Consider the following 13426-nt stretch of genomic DNA (forward strand, 5'->3'; position numbering starts at 1 on the left):
AAATTGACTGTCACTCCAACGCACAAGATGGCCGCCCCCATGTGGTCAAAGATGGCTGCCCCCATGTGGACACAAGATGGCTGGCAGGGGAGGGCAGTTGTGGGCAATCAGGCCAGCAGGGGAGGGCAGTTGGAAGGGACCAGGCCTGCAAGGGAGGGCAGTGGGGGCAATCAAGCCTGCAGGAGAGGGCAGTTAGGGGGTGACCGGGCCTGCAGGGGAGAACAGTTGGGGGGGGGGGGACCAGGCCTGCAGGGAAGGGCAGTTGGTGGGGGGTGGGGGGGACCAGGCTTGCAGGGGACGAAAGTTAGGGCAACCAGGCCGGCAGGAGAGGGCACTTAGGGGTGACCGGGCTGGCAGGGGAGGGCAGTTGGGGGGACCAGGCCTGCAGGAGAGGGCATTTGGGGGGAACCAGGCCTGCAGGGGAGGGCAGTTAGGGGGGGGCCAGGCCTGCAAGGGAGGGCAGTTGGGGGCAACTGTCTTTTAGGAAAGGGCAGGGTTAATAAGCAGAAATAGGGGTTAATAAGGATGCACAACAGTAATAGTGGTGAAATGGAGTCTGCACTATGGAGCAAGATGGTGTTCCTCATGTGAATTAAAATGGCTGCCGCTATTTCTAATGGCGGGAAACGGCACCCATAGCACGCCACAAACCCTCGCCTCTCCCTGCCTCCCCCTCACTTATCTCAGTAATGATGGATTAGAAATCCATGACACCCCAAACAGTAGATAATGGTTGCTGTGGTTAACTGTTATTTGGTTACTGGTAATGGCAGGGCCCCCAGAGATGCGTCCCCCGCTGCATTCCACTGCTCCCTGCTCTGCCGGCAGAAGTGAGGGCAAAGATCCCGGCTTAACCGGAAGTCCCAGAACTAGACGCTCTGTGCCGGACTTCTGTTGTTTTGGCCTACAGACCTCCAGCACAGAGTGTCTAATAGGGGAGGATGAAACATTTGAGACTAGAGTCTGACTCTAGTCGCAAATGTTTCATCCTCAGGAGCAGCAAATGATTCATCCTCAGCATGCGGCCGCCTCAGCGGCCACGTGTCATCAGAAATGGCTACGCGTGTCAGTGCTGACACATGTGTCATAGGTTCGCCATCACTGGGTTAGGGGGTGATCAGGCTGGCAGGCAGAAGCGGTTAGGGGCAATCAGGCAGGCAGACAGGTGAGCGGTTGGGAGCCAGCAGTCCTGGATTGTGAGAGGAATCCCACATTGGAGAGGGTGCAGACTGGGCTGAGGGATGACCCCCCCCATGCACGAATTTCATGCACCGGGCCTCTAGTAAATAATAAAAAACATAAAACACATATGTACATACGTCGAAATGACGAAACTTTTTTTTTATAAATAAATAGGAGACGGCAACATAATCACGAAACGACGTATGTCGAGTCCGACATAACCCAAGGACTGTCTGTATATGTAATACTAGTATAATATTCATTCAATTACATCAAATGTATTTGATGAAAACTTGTTTCCTTTAGAAGATCCTGAAGACTTCACAAAATATAATCTATATATATAAAAGCCTAAGCTACCGTTATGACGGATGATGACCAGAATGACGGGTCGCTATGACATGCACTGACCACCAGGGGGCAGACACTCAATGCAGGAGCTGCCCCCAGCCCACAAGCCCTGATCGCTGATAGGGCCTGCCAGCCAACCTCCCGGGCCCTCCCCCTGGCCGGCAGGGCCCCCAGGCTGGGACGAGGAACGGGGGTGGGTGGCAGTGGATGTGGCCCCTTTCCTAGGGGGGCCAGGGGCCAGCTCCCTCCTTGGGACCAGCTGCCAACCTCCCAGGTCTCTCCCCTCCGATGCAGTCCCTGATCGGCCCGCTGCCTGCCTGCCACAGTGGCAGTTGGCCCCTCCCCCAGGCTAGCAGGCCCCAATTGTCTGATTGGGGCCTGCTGGCCAACTGCCCAGTCCCTCCCCCTGGCCTGCAGGTCCCAATCACCCAATCCGGGGCTGGGACAGGGAACCAAGGGTGGGTGGCGGCAGACATGGGTGGCGAGGGAAGGAGGAGGTGGGGAGGCAGGGAACTTGATCAGCCCTGATCGCCAGCCAGGCCTAGGGACCCCACCCATGCATGAATTTCATGCACTGGGCCTCTAGTTAAGTCTACAAATACAGGTATCAAAATCAGACCAAACATACAGGAGTCCTTTCAAACCAAAGAACTACTATAAGAAAAACAAATTCTGACTAGGGAGGCCTATCACTGTATCTTTTACAGACTAATATAAAACCAATCAAAAAACTCAAAAAAAAGTTTGTCAATAACATTTCAATTAACAGGAATAATTTTAGTTTAAAATGGATTCATTACATCAATGTTTTAATTCATTTCTCATAAATCAAAACTTTTTCTTATTTTATATAAGTATAAAAGTGACTTTTCTTGTTTTATATAAGTATAAAAATTAATATGAACTGATTGTATTTTTAATTAATTTTGCACAAAGTATCCTAGATTTCATTAGCGAATTAAAATATACAAGATTATCTAATCTCAAAATTTAGTTACCAGCTATAAACTGATGACAAATGAGTATCATTAGCTATAAGACCTGCCTCCTACCTAAACTTCATATTCATAGTCGCCAATGCTTGCCAGACACAGACACTTCACTATCAAACAAAAAACCTCAAACTCAAACATATTCCACACTAAACTCAATTCTTTCTAGTCTCTAGGTTTATGACACATTTACCAAAGAGCCCAAGCCAAACACCAGAGTCATACTGGACTCCTTTTCCTCCTTTCAAAGCCATTCAGTAAGCAAATGAAAGAATCAGGCCTTGTAAAAACGGATCCAGATTTTTCTCCGTTTTCACTTCCTGGCACTCTTTGTAGTACAGTCCAGTTAATAAAGAGATGCTGTTTCCAGATGTGTGTCATTCTTCAAGTTCTGTTGACAATGCCTTCCCTTCTTCCTTCTCTTGCCTAAGGCCACATATGCTTTAAGATTTAATAAGGTTTTAACTTCAAGAAGCTTGCCAGAATTCACAAAGTCTGAGGGGTTATCTTTTCTTATCATTCGACTTAAAAGATTATATTAAAATTATCCATTTACTTATCTTCCTCTCCTAATAGATTGTAGGTGACTTAAGACAGTTCCAGGATATAATCATTATACAGGCAGTCCTTGGGTTACATTGGACTCGACGCACGTTGTTTTGTGGTTATGTCATTACGTCACCATCTCCCATTTACAGTATTTATAAAAAAAAAAAGTTCCGTCATTTCGACGTATGTACATATGTGCTTTATGTTTTTTTTGTTTGTTTGTTTGTTTTTTTAAATATATTTTATTGATTTTTTACAGAGAGGAAGAGAGAGGGATAGAGAGTCAGAAACATCAATGAGAGAGAAATATCGATCAGCTGCCTCTTGCACACCCCCTACTGGGGATGTGCCCGCAACCAAGGTACATGCCCTTGACCGGAATCAACCTGGGACCCTTGAGTCTGCAGGCCGACGCTCTATCCACTGAGCCAAACCGGTTTCGGCAATGTGCTTTATGTTTTTTATTATTTATATACCACAAGTAAAGGTCAGGAATTATTATCTTTCTTTTAATTTTTTTTTACTGTTTCACTTCATTACTGCTGTGTATGTGCTCCATGCGAGTGCGTTGCGCCGTAGAACGATGTTCGAGGTAACCCGAGGACTGCCTGTAGTATCTCCAGCATCTCGCATTGTAGATACACAGTATTTAATGAACATCTGCTGAATTGCTAACATGTGTTGACAAAAGTAGAAATAGTTTTTAAAACAAGTATAAAATTAAAATAGAAATTCTAATAATAGTATTTATAATCCATTTTCCTGCTAACTACATTCCTGTAAGATCATATGTACCTATGTTCACCTATACACGTTATTTTTGTAATATTTATTTTAATTGAATTACTATGCATTATCTATACATCATCTGTTTACATACTTACTTTCTTTGGAGGAACCCTGCGCTTTTTTACAGCATGAAGCGGAGAATCATTTTCACTATATTTCTGATCCTAGATAAATAAAGTAAAAGGTAAAAATAATAAAAAGACATAAGGAGAAAGAAAAAGCCTTTATATGGTCACATTATTGTAATTACTGAATTACTCACCTCTGGGGATTCTAAAACATTTCCTTTTGCTTTTTTACTCTTTCTTTGGAAAATCTCATCACCTTCACTTTCATTGCTTGTGAATTGTTCATCTATAAAATTTATTTAAAAATAATGAATCTGGTCAATAGATTTAAGTTTATCCAACGACAACTATCTATTTTATTGATGGGTAAATAAGAATTATTTCTGTCACTCTCAAAAAAAATAGCTTTACGAAGTTTGGCCAAAAAAAAAATCAGCATGAGAAGAGACCAAATAAATAAATAAATAAATAAATAAATAAATAAATAAAACAGTACCAGTAAGAAAATTAAGAGATGATAACTTTTTTTTTCTAAATTTTTAAAATATATATTTTATTGATTTTTTACAGAGAGGAAGGGAGAGGGATAGAGAGTCAGAAACATCGATGGCAGAGAAACATCGATCAGCTGCCTCCTGCACACCTCCTACTGAGGATGTGCCCGCAACCAAGGTACATGCCCTTGACCGGAATCAAACCTGGGACCTTTCAGGCCGCAGGCCAACGCTCTATCCACTGAGCCAAACCGGTTAGGGCAAGAGATGATAACTCTTGCTAATAAACATATTTGACTCAGGTTCATTTTTTAAAAATATAACTGAAAAGATGCCAGAAGAGTATAAAACATAATTCTATTAGTCGATGGTTTTAGAATTCATCTCTAAAATCTATGATAATCTTCCTGTCTTTTTTATCTTATTCTCTTTCTAGTTGAACAAGATACAGCAAGAAAATGCAAGCTATAAAACAATATATATAAAGACCTTTTATGTATGTATGTAGCATATATATGTACATATTCATATGCTTTTGTGCACAAGCATGAAATTAAACATTGGTAAGATATCAGCAAAATGTAACTAAAAAACAAAAAACAGCCCTAACTGGTTTGGCTCAGTGGATAGAGCGTCAGCCTGCGGACTGAAGGGTCCCAGGTTCGATTCTGGTCAAGGGCATGTACCTTGGTTGCAGGCACATCCCCAGAAGGGAGTGTGCAAGAGGCAGCTGATCGATGTTTCTCTCTCATCGATGTTTCTAACTCTCTATCCCTCTCCTTCCTCTCTGTAAAAAAATCAATAAAATATACTTAAAAATAAAAAAATTCTTTCCCCTTCTAATTTCAAGTATAAAGAATCATATTTTCTAGAATTGTAGTACTAGATATGGAAGAAAATTTAAAACCCATTCCTGTTAAAATCTGTGGGCTTGATCCCCAGTAGGGGGCATACAGGAGGCAGCCAAGCAATGATTCTCTCTCATCAATGATGTTTCCATCTCTCTCTCCCTCTCCCTTCCTCTCTGAAATCAATAAAAACATATTTTAAGAGAAACTCCTATGGAGAGGCCTGTGTGGTAAGAAACCAAGGCCTCCCACCAAGAGCAATGTGATCCTCCAAACTTATCCAAGCCTTCAGATAACTCCATCCCGGACCAACGTCTTGATTGCAACTCCATGAAATATCCTGAGCCAAAACAACTCACTAAGCCACTCTTGATTTCTGGTCTACAGAAATATGTTTGTTGTTTTAAGCCATTAAATTGGGAGGAGGAGGATAATTTGTTATGCAGCAGTAGAGAAATAATACAGATTGCAATACCTGGAAACAGTGAATTGCCATACCAAATAACTAAACAATGTAAGGAACTTTAGAACTAGATTAGGGGCAGAAACTTGAAAGAACTTTTGAGGAGAGTTTTGGTGAAAGCTTAGAGAGACTCAAAGGGATTGTGTGTAGGAACAATTTCTAGGAAGCTCAATGGCTACGTGTGAGAGGTTAAAGTAAGGAAAATCTTACTGGAAAATGGAGGGAAGAGAATCCTTTATGTAATGCCAGAAAGTTTAGTAACCTTTCAGTAACACAGAAGGTAGAAAATGTACCTAATGAATGAGGTGATCTAGCTAAGGAAATTTCTAGATAAAATGTTTAAGGTATCATCTGTGCTTCTTGCTATTAAAGTAAATTGCAAGAGGAGAGAAATAAGCTAAAGAAAGAACTATTAAATGTGAAACAAACTTCCTGGCTTTTGAAAATTCTTGAGCTGGCAAACCATGTTAAACTAAGAAATCTTCCAGGCAAAGATATCATTTAGAGGATTGCCAGGAAAATACTGTTCAGATGCAGCTGAGGGTATAACTGTATATGCTTTAAGACCTATGAAAGATCAAAGGTGGTTCCTCAGAGTACCATTCAGTCAGATAAAAAAGCCCTCTAAATACTTTGGAATGTTTATCACAGATGCTCTCAGATAGACCTCCTAAGATTAAAGAACTATCTCTAGACATCTCAGCAGAAGCCCAAGGTAGAACACTTAGCTCCAAAAGATTAGTGGGCAAGCTAGTGTCTAATGGAATGAATCCCAATAAGATTCACAAGAAATGCAAAAATTTGTGAGAATTATATGGGAAGAAACACAGCCAGCTACAACTAAAAGTGGCAGAGATAGGACAAAATAAAAAGAGGGCTTTGGATTACCAAATTTTTACTAAAAGGAAGTATGCTGAGAAAACTCCACAGGTGCTGTGAAAAAGGATGCTACCAAGCATCCAGAGAACAAAGAACCATGGAGAGTTATTACCAGGCTTTGAATTTTTTTTAAAATATATTTTATTGATTTTTTGCAGAGAGGAAGGGAGAGTGATAGTTAGAAACATCGATGAGAGAGAAACATCGATCAGCTACCTCCTACACACCCCCTACTGGGGATGTGCCCGCAACCAAGGCACATGCCCTTGACTGGAATCGAACCTGGGACCCTTCAGTCCGCAGGTCGACGCTCTATCCACTGAGCCAAACCGGTTTCAGCCAGGCTTTGAATCTTAATCAAAGAACTTCTAATCCCACTTCTGTTGGATTTTAGAGTTGCTATGGAATAGAGATTCCTATATGCCTCTATCTCCCCTCCCCACATTGAACAACCCCTCTTGAAAGCAGAGTATCCATGCCCAGTCAAGACTTCAGATAGCTGCAACCACAGGTGAAATCTTGATTATAACCTCATGAGAAATCCTACGCTAGAACCACCCAATTAAGAAATTCTTGAATTCCTAAACTATAGAAACTGTGAGATGAATGTTTATTTTAATCCACTAAATTTCGGGGCGTAATCTGTTACACAGTAATAAAAAACTAACACAGCCAGTGTGGCTCAGTGGTTGAACGTTGATCCAGGAACCAAGAGGTCACTGGTTCGATTCCTGGTCAGTGCACATGCCCTGGTTGCGGGCTCAATCCCCAGTGGGGGCGCTGCAGGAAGCAGCTGATCCTAATTGATGATGTTTCTCTCTCATCAATGTTTCTATCTCTCTATCCCTCTCCCTTCTTCTCTTTCTAAAAACCAATAAAAACATTTTTAAAATATTTTTTTAAAAAGAAAAAAAAACTAACACAAATTTACATAGTAAATTTCTCTTCATACTCTATGACAATAAAACATCTATTCCAGACAGATAAACTTGGAATAAATCCTTTTTACAAATGAGCACTCTACAATCCAACTTTTTCTTTTTTCATTATCTTCTAAGGCAGCTAGAATTAAATGCAGGACTCAGTTATAATAACCAATTCCAGAAGGCTTTCCTTTTAACTACAGCATCTATCACTGTATTTTCTTGTTTTTCTGTAACTATGCAGAATTAGCTCACAGAAATGCAGATTCCCCAGGAATTTCTGTGCTCTTATCTCAATCCTCCGATTAGTATTACTTCTCAACTATTTTGTTATATAAACCCTCTTCTTTACACTATCCCCTCAAAATCTTACACTTTCCTTCTTGTACTTTTCCCCACTATTTTATAACATCTAAATTCTCTCTTTATTACTTTCAACATATCCATTTTCCCAAGGAGCCAAAATGAAAATTTACATTTAAAAAATGTAATCCACTTCAAAATTTTGACATTTTCTGTATCTCCTAAACATCCACTATCTTATTATTCCTTTAGTAGTTCTTTACACATTTTACTGGTATCTTTTCAAATGTGTATGTCACACAATTGTTTGTTTTACAGTCAAAGGCTAGGGCCAAATTTTACACTTCTATATTTCACAGTGTAATACCTTTCTAATGGCATATATGCCATAAATATATACATAGATAACATAATCAGTAAGCATCAACTTTAAAAATATAAAATACATCAATTATATAATTCAACACACCATAAACTGAGCAATTACATTTTGAAAAATTATAGAAGTTTATCTAGAGTAATTTATTCTAGAAAGATGAAATCTTACCTCCAGCAGAATGACAGGATTGATGTAGATTGATTTGTTCCCCATTTTTAGCCTTTTCTATAAAAAGTCCTGAATCATCAAAAGTTGAGTTCAATGTTTCTTTGAAACTTTGTGAATTTACCTTAATAGAATCTAGTGTCCAAGGCATTTCCTTTCTCTTTTTAGAGTTCAATGTTCTTGATTCAGAAAGGGGTGTACTCATAACTTTTTCCCCTACTGGCAAAGAAAACTGAGAATAACCAGGCAACATAAATTGTTTATTTTTTGCTATACTCAACGGAAAACGTGAAGAAGTTGGACTCTGCTTATTTTCACTTGATGAGATAGTAATGGTTCTACTCCTAGAACTATCAACATGATCTGTTATTACTGCTTGATTTGAAACATAATTTGCATCACTTATCTCCTTGATATCTAAACATGTTCCAAGTAGATCATCTAAAGTTTTATTTGTATTTGATGCATGTTCTAATATTTCATCATCAGAATCTGGAATACAAAATCCTAAATCAAAGGTAACAGAAAATAAATCCTTAGAGCAGTCAAGAACATATTCATCACTCTTCAGTTTTTTCTCTTGTATACCTGTCAAATCTTCATGAGATTTACTATTAGTATCATAGATAATTTGATCTTGGGGTTCAGAATTATTGTCTAACAAAAGTTCATCAGAAATTAAGAACTGAGAAACCAGTGCCATTTTGTTTATACAAGTTTTGTCTGACACATGTAAAGATTTGCATTCATTATTCGAGGGAGAACGGCTCATCTCATTAAATTCTGTATTATCTTCTTCAAATAGTGGTAAACTCTCATCCTGATCCGTGAACAATACTTGAAGCCCATTGTTATCAATACCACAATTGTTTTCTTCAACTAAGTATTGTGGAGGACCTGTGTTTATTTGAGTATGATTGTTGGTTACTAAAGTTTCATTTTCAACATCTTTACGTACTTTATCATCATAGTCACAGAAGCTGGGCTCATCAACAATCTTATCAGTAGTTGTACTAGAAAGGCAACTTTTTTCAGAAGGATGATTAATAAATTTAAGTGAATTCAATTCTAAATTCTGTTGAGAACTGACAGTTGAATGTGATATCAAACAGGTAGGTTTATTGTTTTGTAAATACTCTGTGCAGGGTGGGTAAAGCAAATTTTCAAGTGCAGAACCCTTAGTAATTTCATGTTCCAAATTTGAGAGTCCACTGAGAGGTGGAGGAGAATGAGATAAAAATCTCTCTACATTAACTAGTACCTCTTTTGTAAGTGAATAACAATTATAAAATTGGTCATCTGTTCTAGCTATAACAAGCTCTTCCTCAAATGGAAGAAATAAGCTATATGAAACAGATTTCTCATCACTGAAACTATTATAACCAGAATCTAAAAAACTTCCAGTAAATGAATTAGTAGATTTATTTGTAATCTGACATTCCGTTAATAATCTACATGGCTGATTAACAACATTTTCATTAATAGCACATGTGGCAGCAACTTCCTCTATATCTAATGCCCTTTTATCATTTAGGTTTACCTGAAAAATATTTTCAGCAGCAGAGTTGCCATCAGTATCTAAAGAATCCATAACAACATCATTATTTTCTTTTTTAGGCTGATCTTTTTTCAGTTTTTTAGAAGCTTTTCTCTTAAGAGAGGCAATTTTAGTAGGTTTGCTAAGAGTCTGTTTAAAAATTTCAGCACATTCTTCATCAGACTCTGTCATTGAGAATAAATTGCCTTCATTTATATTCCTTGTAAATGAATATTTCTTGTTACTAGTAAAGTTGCCATTGGCAAGAGGATTAGATTTGTTCCTGGGAGCACTAAATGTTGAGCTAACATCTTCCATTTGTAAATAAGATTTAATTTCCAATTCATAGCTGCATTCTCCCTATAAAGAAAATGAAAAAGTCACAAGAAAACAAAGCAAAACAATTCTAAGAGATGAGATTTACTGTATGTTAAAATATTTTCCAAACAATATTATTCAAATGATTTTCTTATACCTTAAAAAGTATTCTGATAAATTAAATAAAATTATAAATGAAACGACTGTGAAATTATCATAACTTTCTTTAATCCATTAATATTTTTGTTTCCCCAGTACTTAATACATGGGGAAGACCCATGATAACTATTTGTAGAAAGAACAAATTTAATGAATGCATAAAATAAAGATTATAAACACTAAGTTTTTTCACTTCTAACATTTAATTGAACAATTATTCTAATTTCCTAAAAATACATACTTAAGAAATTAATATATATAAATGTAAAGCACACGTCTATATGTTAAATTACTCTCCTTTTGAAGGTAAGAACAGCTTTTAGAACATCTGAAATAATGATACTTATATGTGTACTATAGGCTAGAATAGACTGTTTTATTTCCAGTTTTATTTTTTTAATTTATCTTTATTATTGAAAGTATTACAGATGTCCCCCTTTTTCTCCCATTCACCCTCTCCACCCCGCTCCCACGCCCCTCCCCAGGCCTTCACCACACTGTTGTCTGTGTCCATGGGCTATGCATATAAGTTTTTTGGTTAATCTCTCCCCACGCAACCCCCATCCCTGCCTTCTCTCTGAGAATCTTCAGTCTATTCCATGCTTCTATGGCTCTGGATCTATTTTGCTCATCAGTTTATTTTGTTCATCAGTTTATTTTGTTCATTAGATTCCACATATGAGTATTTTTAAGAAATTTCCCAACCAAGAACTCTTATAGTGAATTTCTAAGTCTTAATTATCTCTAAGTTTAAAATGAGTCCCCATCACTCCTGGCTCATCCTTCCCTCTTCCCCATGAAGGCTACTTTAATCGTGATTCCTCTACTACTCAGGGACTTAAGCAATTAACTCTCCACTTTTTGAATAAATACAATAAATATTAATGTGAGGATGTTTGTCTCCCTGGTAGTGCATATGCTCTCCACTGACATAATATCTTTTTAAATGTTTTTATTAATTTTAGAGAGAAAGAGGGGGAGGAGAGAGAAAGAGAGAGAGAATCATGGATGCTAGAAATATTGATTAGCTGTCTCCTGCATGCCCCCCTACTGGGGATTAAGCCCAAAACCTGGGCATATGCCCTGACTGGGAATCCAACCCATGAACCTTTGGTACAGGGGATGACACTCAACCCACCGAGCCACACTGGCCAGGGCTGACAAAATATTTTATCTGGCTTCTTCCCTGATGTAGCCGCAAAGCCAGGAACAGAACATGGCATATAGAGGACACTAAATAAATATATATTAATTTGATGACACAGGTTTTGCTGGTATTCACAACTAATTCCTTTATTTACATATACTATTCATGAATAATAACTGATAATAAAAAGAGCAGCTACAAGCTACTGAGTACTTAATATGTGCCAGTTACTGTTCTAAATGGTTTATGCATATCAAGTCTTTTAATCCTACAACAACCATGTAAAGAAGGTATTAACAATAACCCCATTTTAGAGATGAATCTGAAGCATAAAGAGGTTAAGTGTCTTACAAATGCACAATTAGTAAGAGGTAATGTTTGGATTCTAACCCAGGCATTTTAGATTTCACTCTTGAATAGGTTCATCATTCTGACTCTCTCAAAGAATAATAATCAAGAAACTACTCAAGGAATCAATAATTCTCTAAACTACCACCAGGATATAAGAGGTATACCAAATGACCTATGTCATTGGCAACATTTCAATAAATCTCATCTAACAAAAATCCTAAATTACAAAGTTTAATAAATCATTACATGTATTAAAATTTACTCTGGTCAATAGAGGCCTATAAATGCAATGAGTTTGACTGGTCAAAGACAAAATGTGAGTGCCATGGATAAAATCCAAAATGATGGACTCCCAGGCTTGTATTTAGGTTTTTCAGACTATTTGTTTCTCAATGGGAAAATGCCTATGAAGAAATACAAGGGTTTATACAACTTTACTTCCGCTGCCAAAGGAACTGCTCTAATTTTCACTGACTTTTAAAACCATACTTGAGACAACATAGTCTAATAAAGTTGAATTAGATCCAAAAGCAAGAAACTAGATCCCTTTTCCCAACCCAGGGTCATATAAACAACTAGAGGCCCGATGCACGAAATTCGTGCAAGGGGCCTGGCCGCTGCAACTTTGTCCGGAAGGACGTCTGGTCTAATTAGCATATTATGCTTTTATTATTATAGAGATTACATGCTGCTTGTTTCTTGGTTCTTCCATATAAGACCAAAATAAAGAATAGCTCCCTCTTCCTGACAAGGAATTTCAACTAATTTTAATTAAGTTGAAATTAATATATTACAATGTTGATTAAAGTTAATTTACTTGAGAAGAACAGCATTACAAATTACATTAATTGAAAACAGCAACTGCTGCCCTAGCCAGTTTGGCTCAGTGGATAAAGCGTCGGCCTGCAAACTGAATGGTCCAGGGTTCGATTCTGGTCAAGGGCACATGCCTGGGTTTCGGGCTCAGTCCCCAGTAGAGGGTGTGCAGGAGGCAGCCAACCAATGATTCTCTCTCATCATTGATGTTTCAATCTCTCCCTTCCCTTCCTCTCTGAAATCAATAAAGATATTAAAAAAACAAAAAATGCAGCAACTGCTACTAGTAAAGAGGTGTTTGATGATTAAATTTTATTATGTCTTAAAACATTATTGCAATAATGGCAGAAAAATCAAAGTGACGCAAATGGGAAGATTAGGATTAATTTACTCATAATTGCATACCTTGGATAAGATGTGGCCATCCACGTGCCAATTCTAAATGACCATTACAGGTAACAAAGTTAGAAGCCTAAAGCAAAGAGTGGTTGAAAGGATCTTGTTCCTATTAAAAATCTTCTGTGCTAGCATATGTTATTGATAGGGGCGGAGGTGAGGAGGAATGGGGAGGCACTAGTAATGCTCATAGATATTATTAATCATGCCTGTTCTGTCTTGATCAAAGAAAGTGGACCCTGACCTGGATGCTGTGTTTGGAAACTGGCCCCCCTCTGGGTGTTTGTCCCAGGAATGCTGTCCATTCTCCGATTCCA

The 13426-nt window shown here is 38.3% G+C and overlaps 1 protein-coding gene across 1 annotated transcript in view; it reads right to left on the bottom strand.

The window, feature by feature from the left end:
- The window catches only part of FANCM (FA complementation group M), an 82147-nt gene that overhangs the window by 15102 nt on the left and 53619 nt on the right, over positions 1 to 13426 (bottom strand). The window contains exons 14-16 of the mRNA XM_079776012.1: positions 8389 to 10282; positions 4126 to 4217; positions 3959 to 4027 (exon numbers count right to left, since the gene is read on the bottom strand). Coding sequence (XP_079632138.1) covers positions 3959 to 4027; positions 4126 to 4217; positions 8389 to 10282 — 2055 coding nt within the window. The remainder of the gene's footprint in view (positions 1 to 3958; positions 4028 to 4125; positions 4218 to 8388; positions 10283 to 13426) is intronic.

Source organism: Cnephaeus nilssonii, assembly GCF_951640355.1.
Source record: "Cnephaeus nilssonii genome assembly, chromosome: 1".
In the NCBI taxonomy this organism is placed as follows: Eukaryota; Metazoa; Chordata; class Mammalia; order Chiroptera; family Vespertilionidae; genus Cnephaeus; species Cnephaeus nilssonii.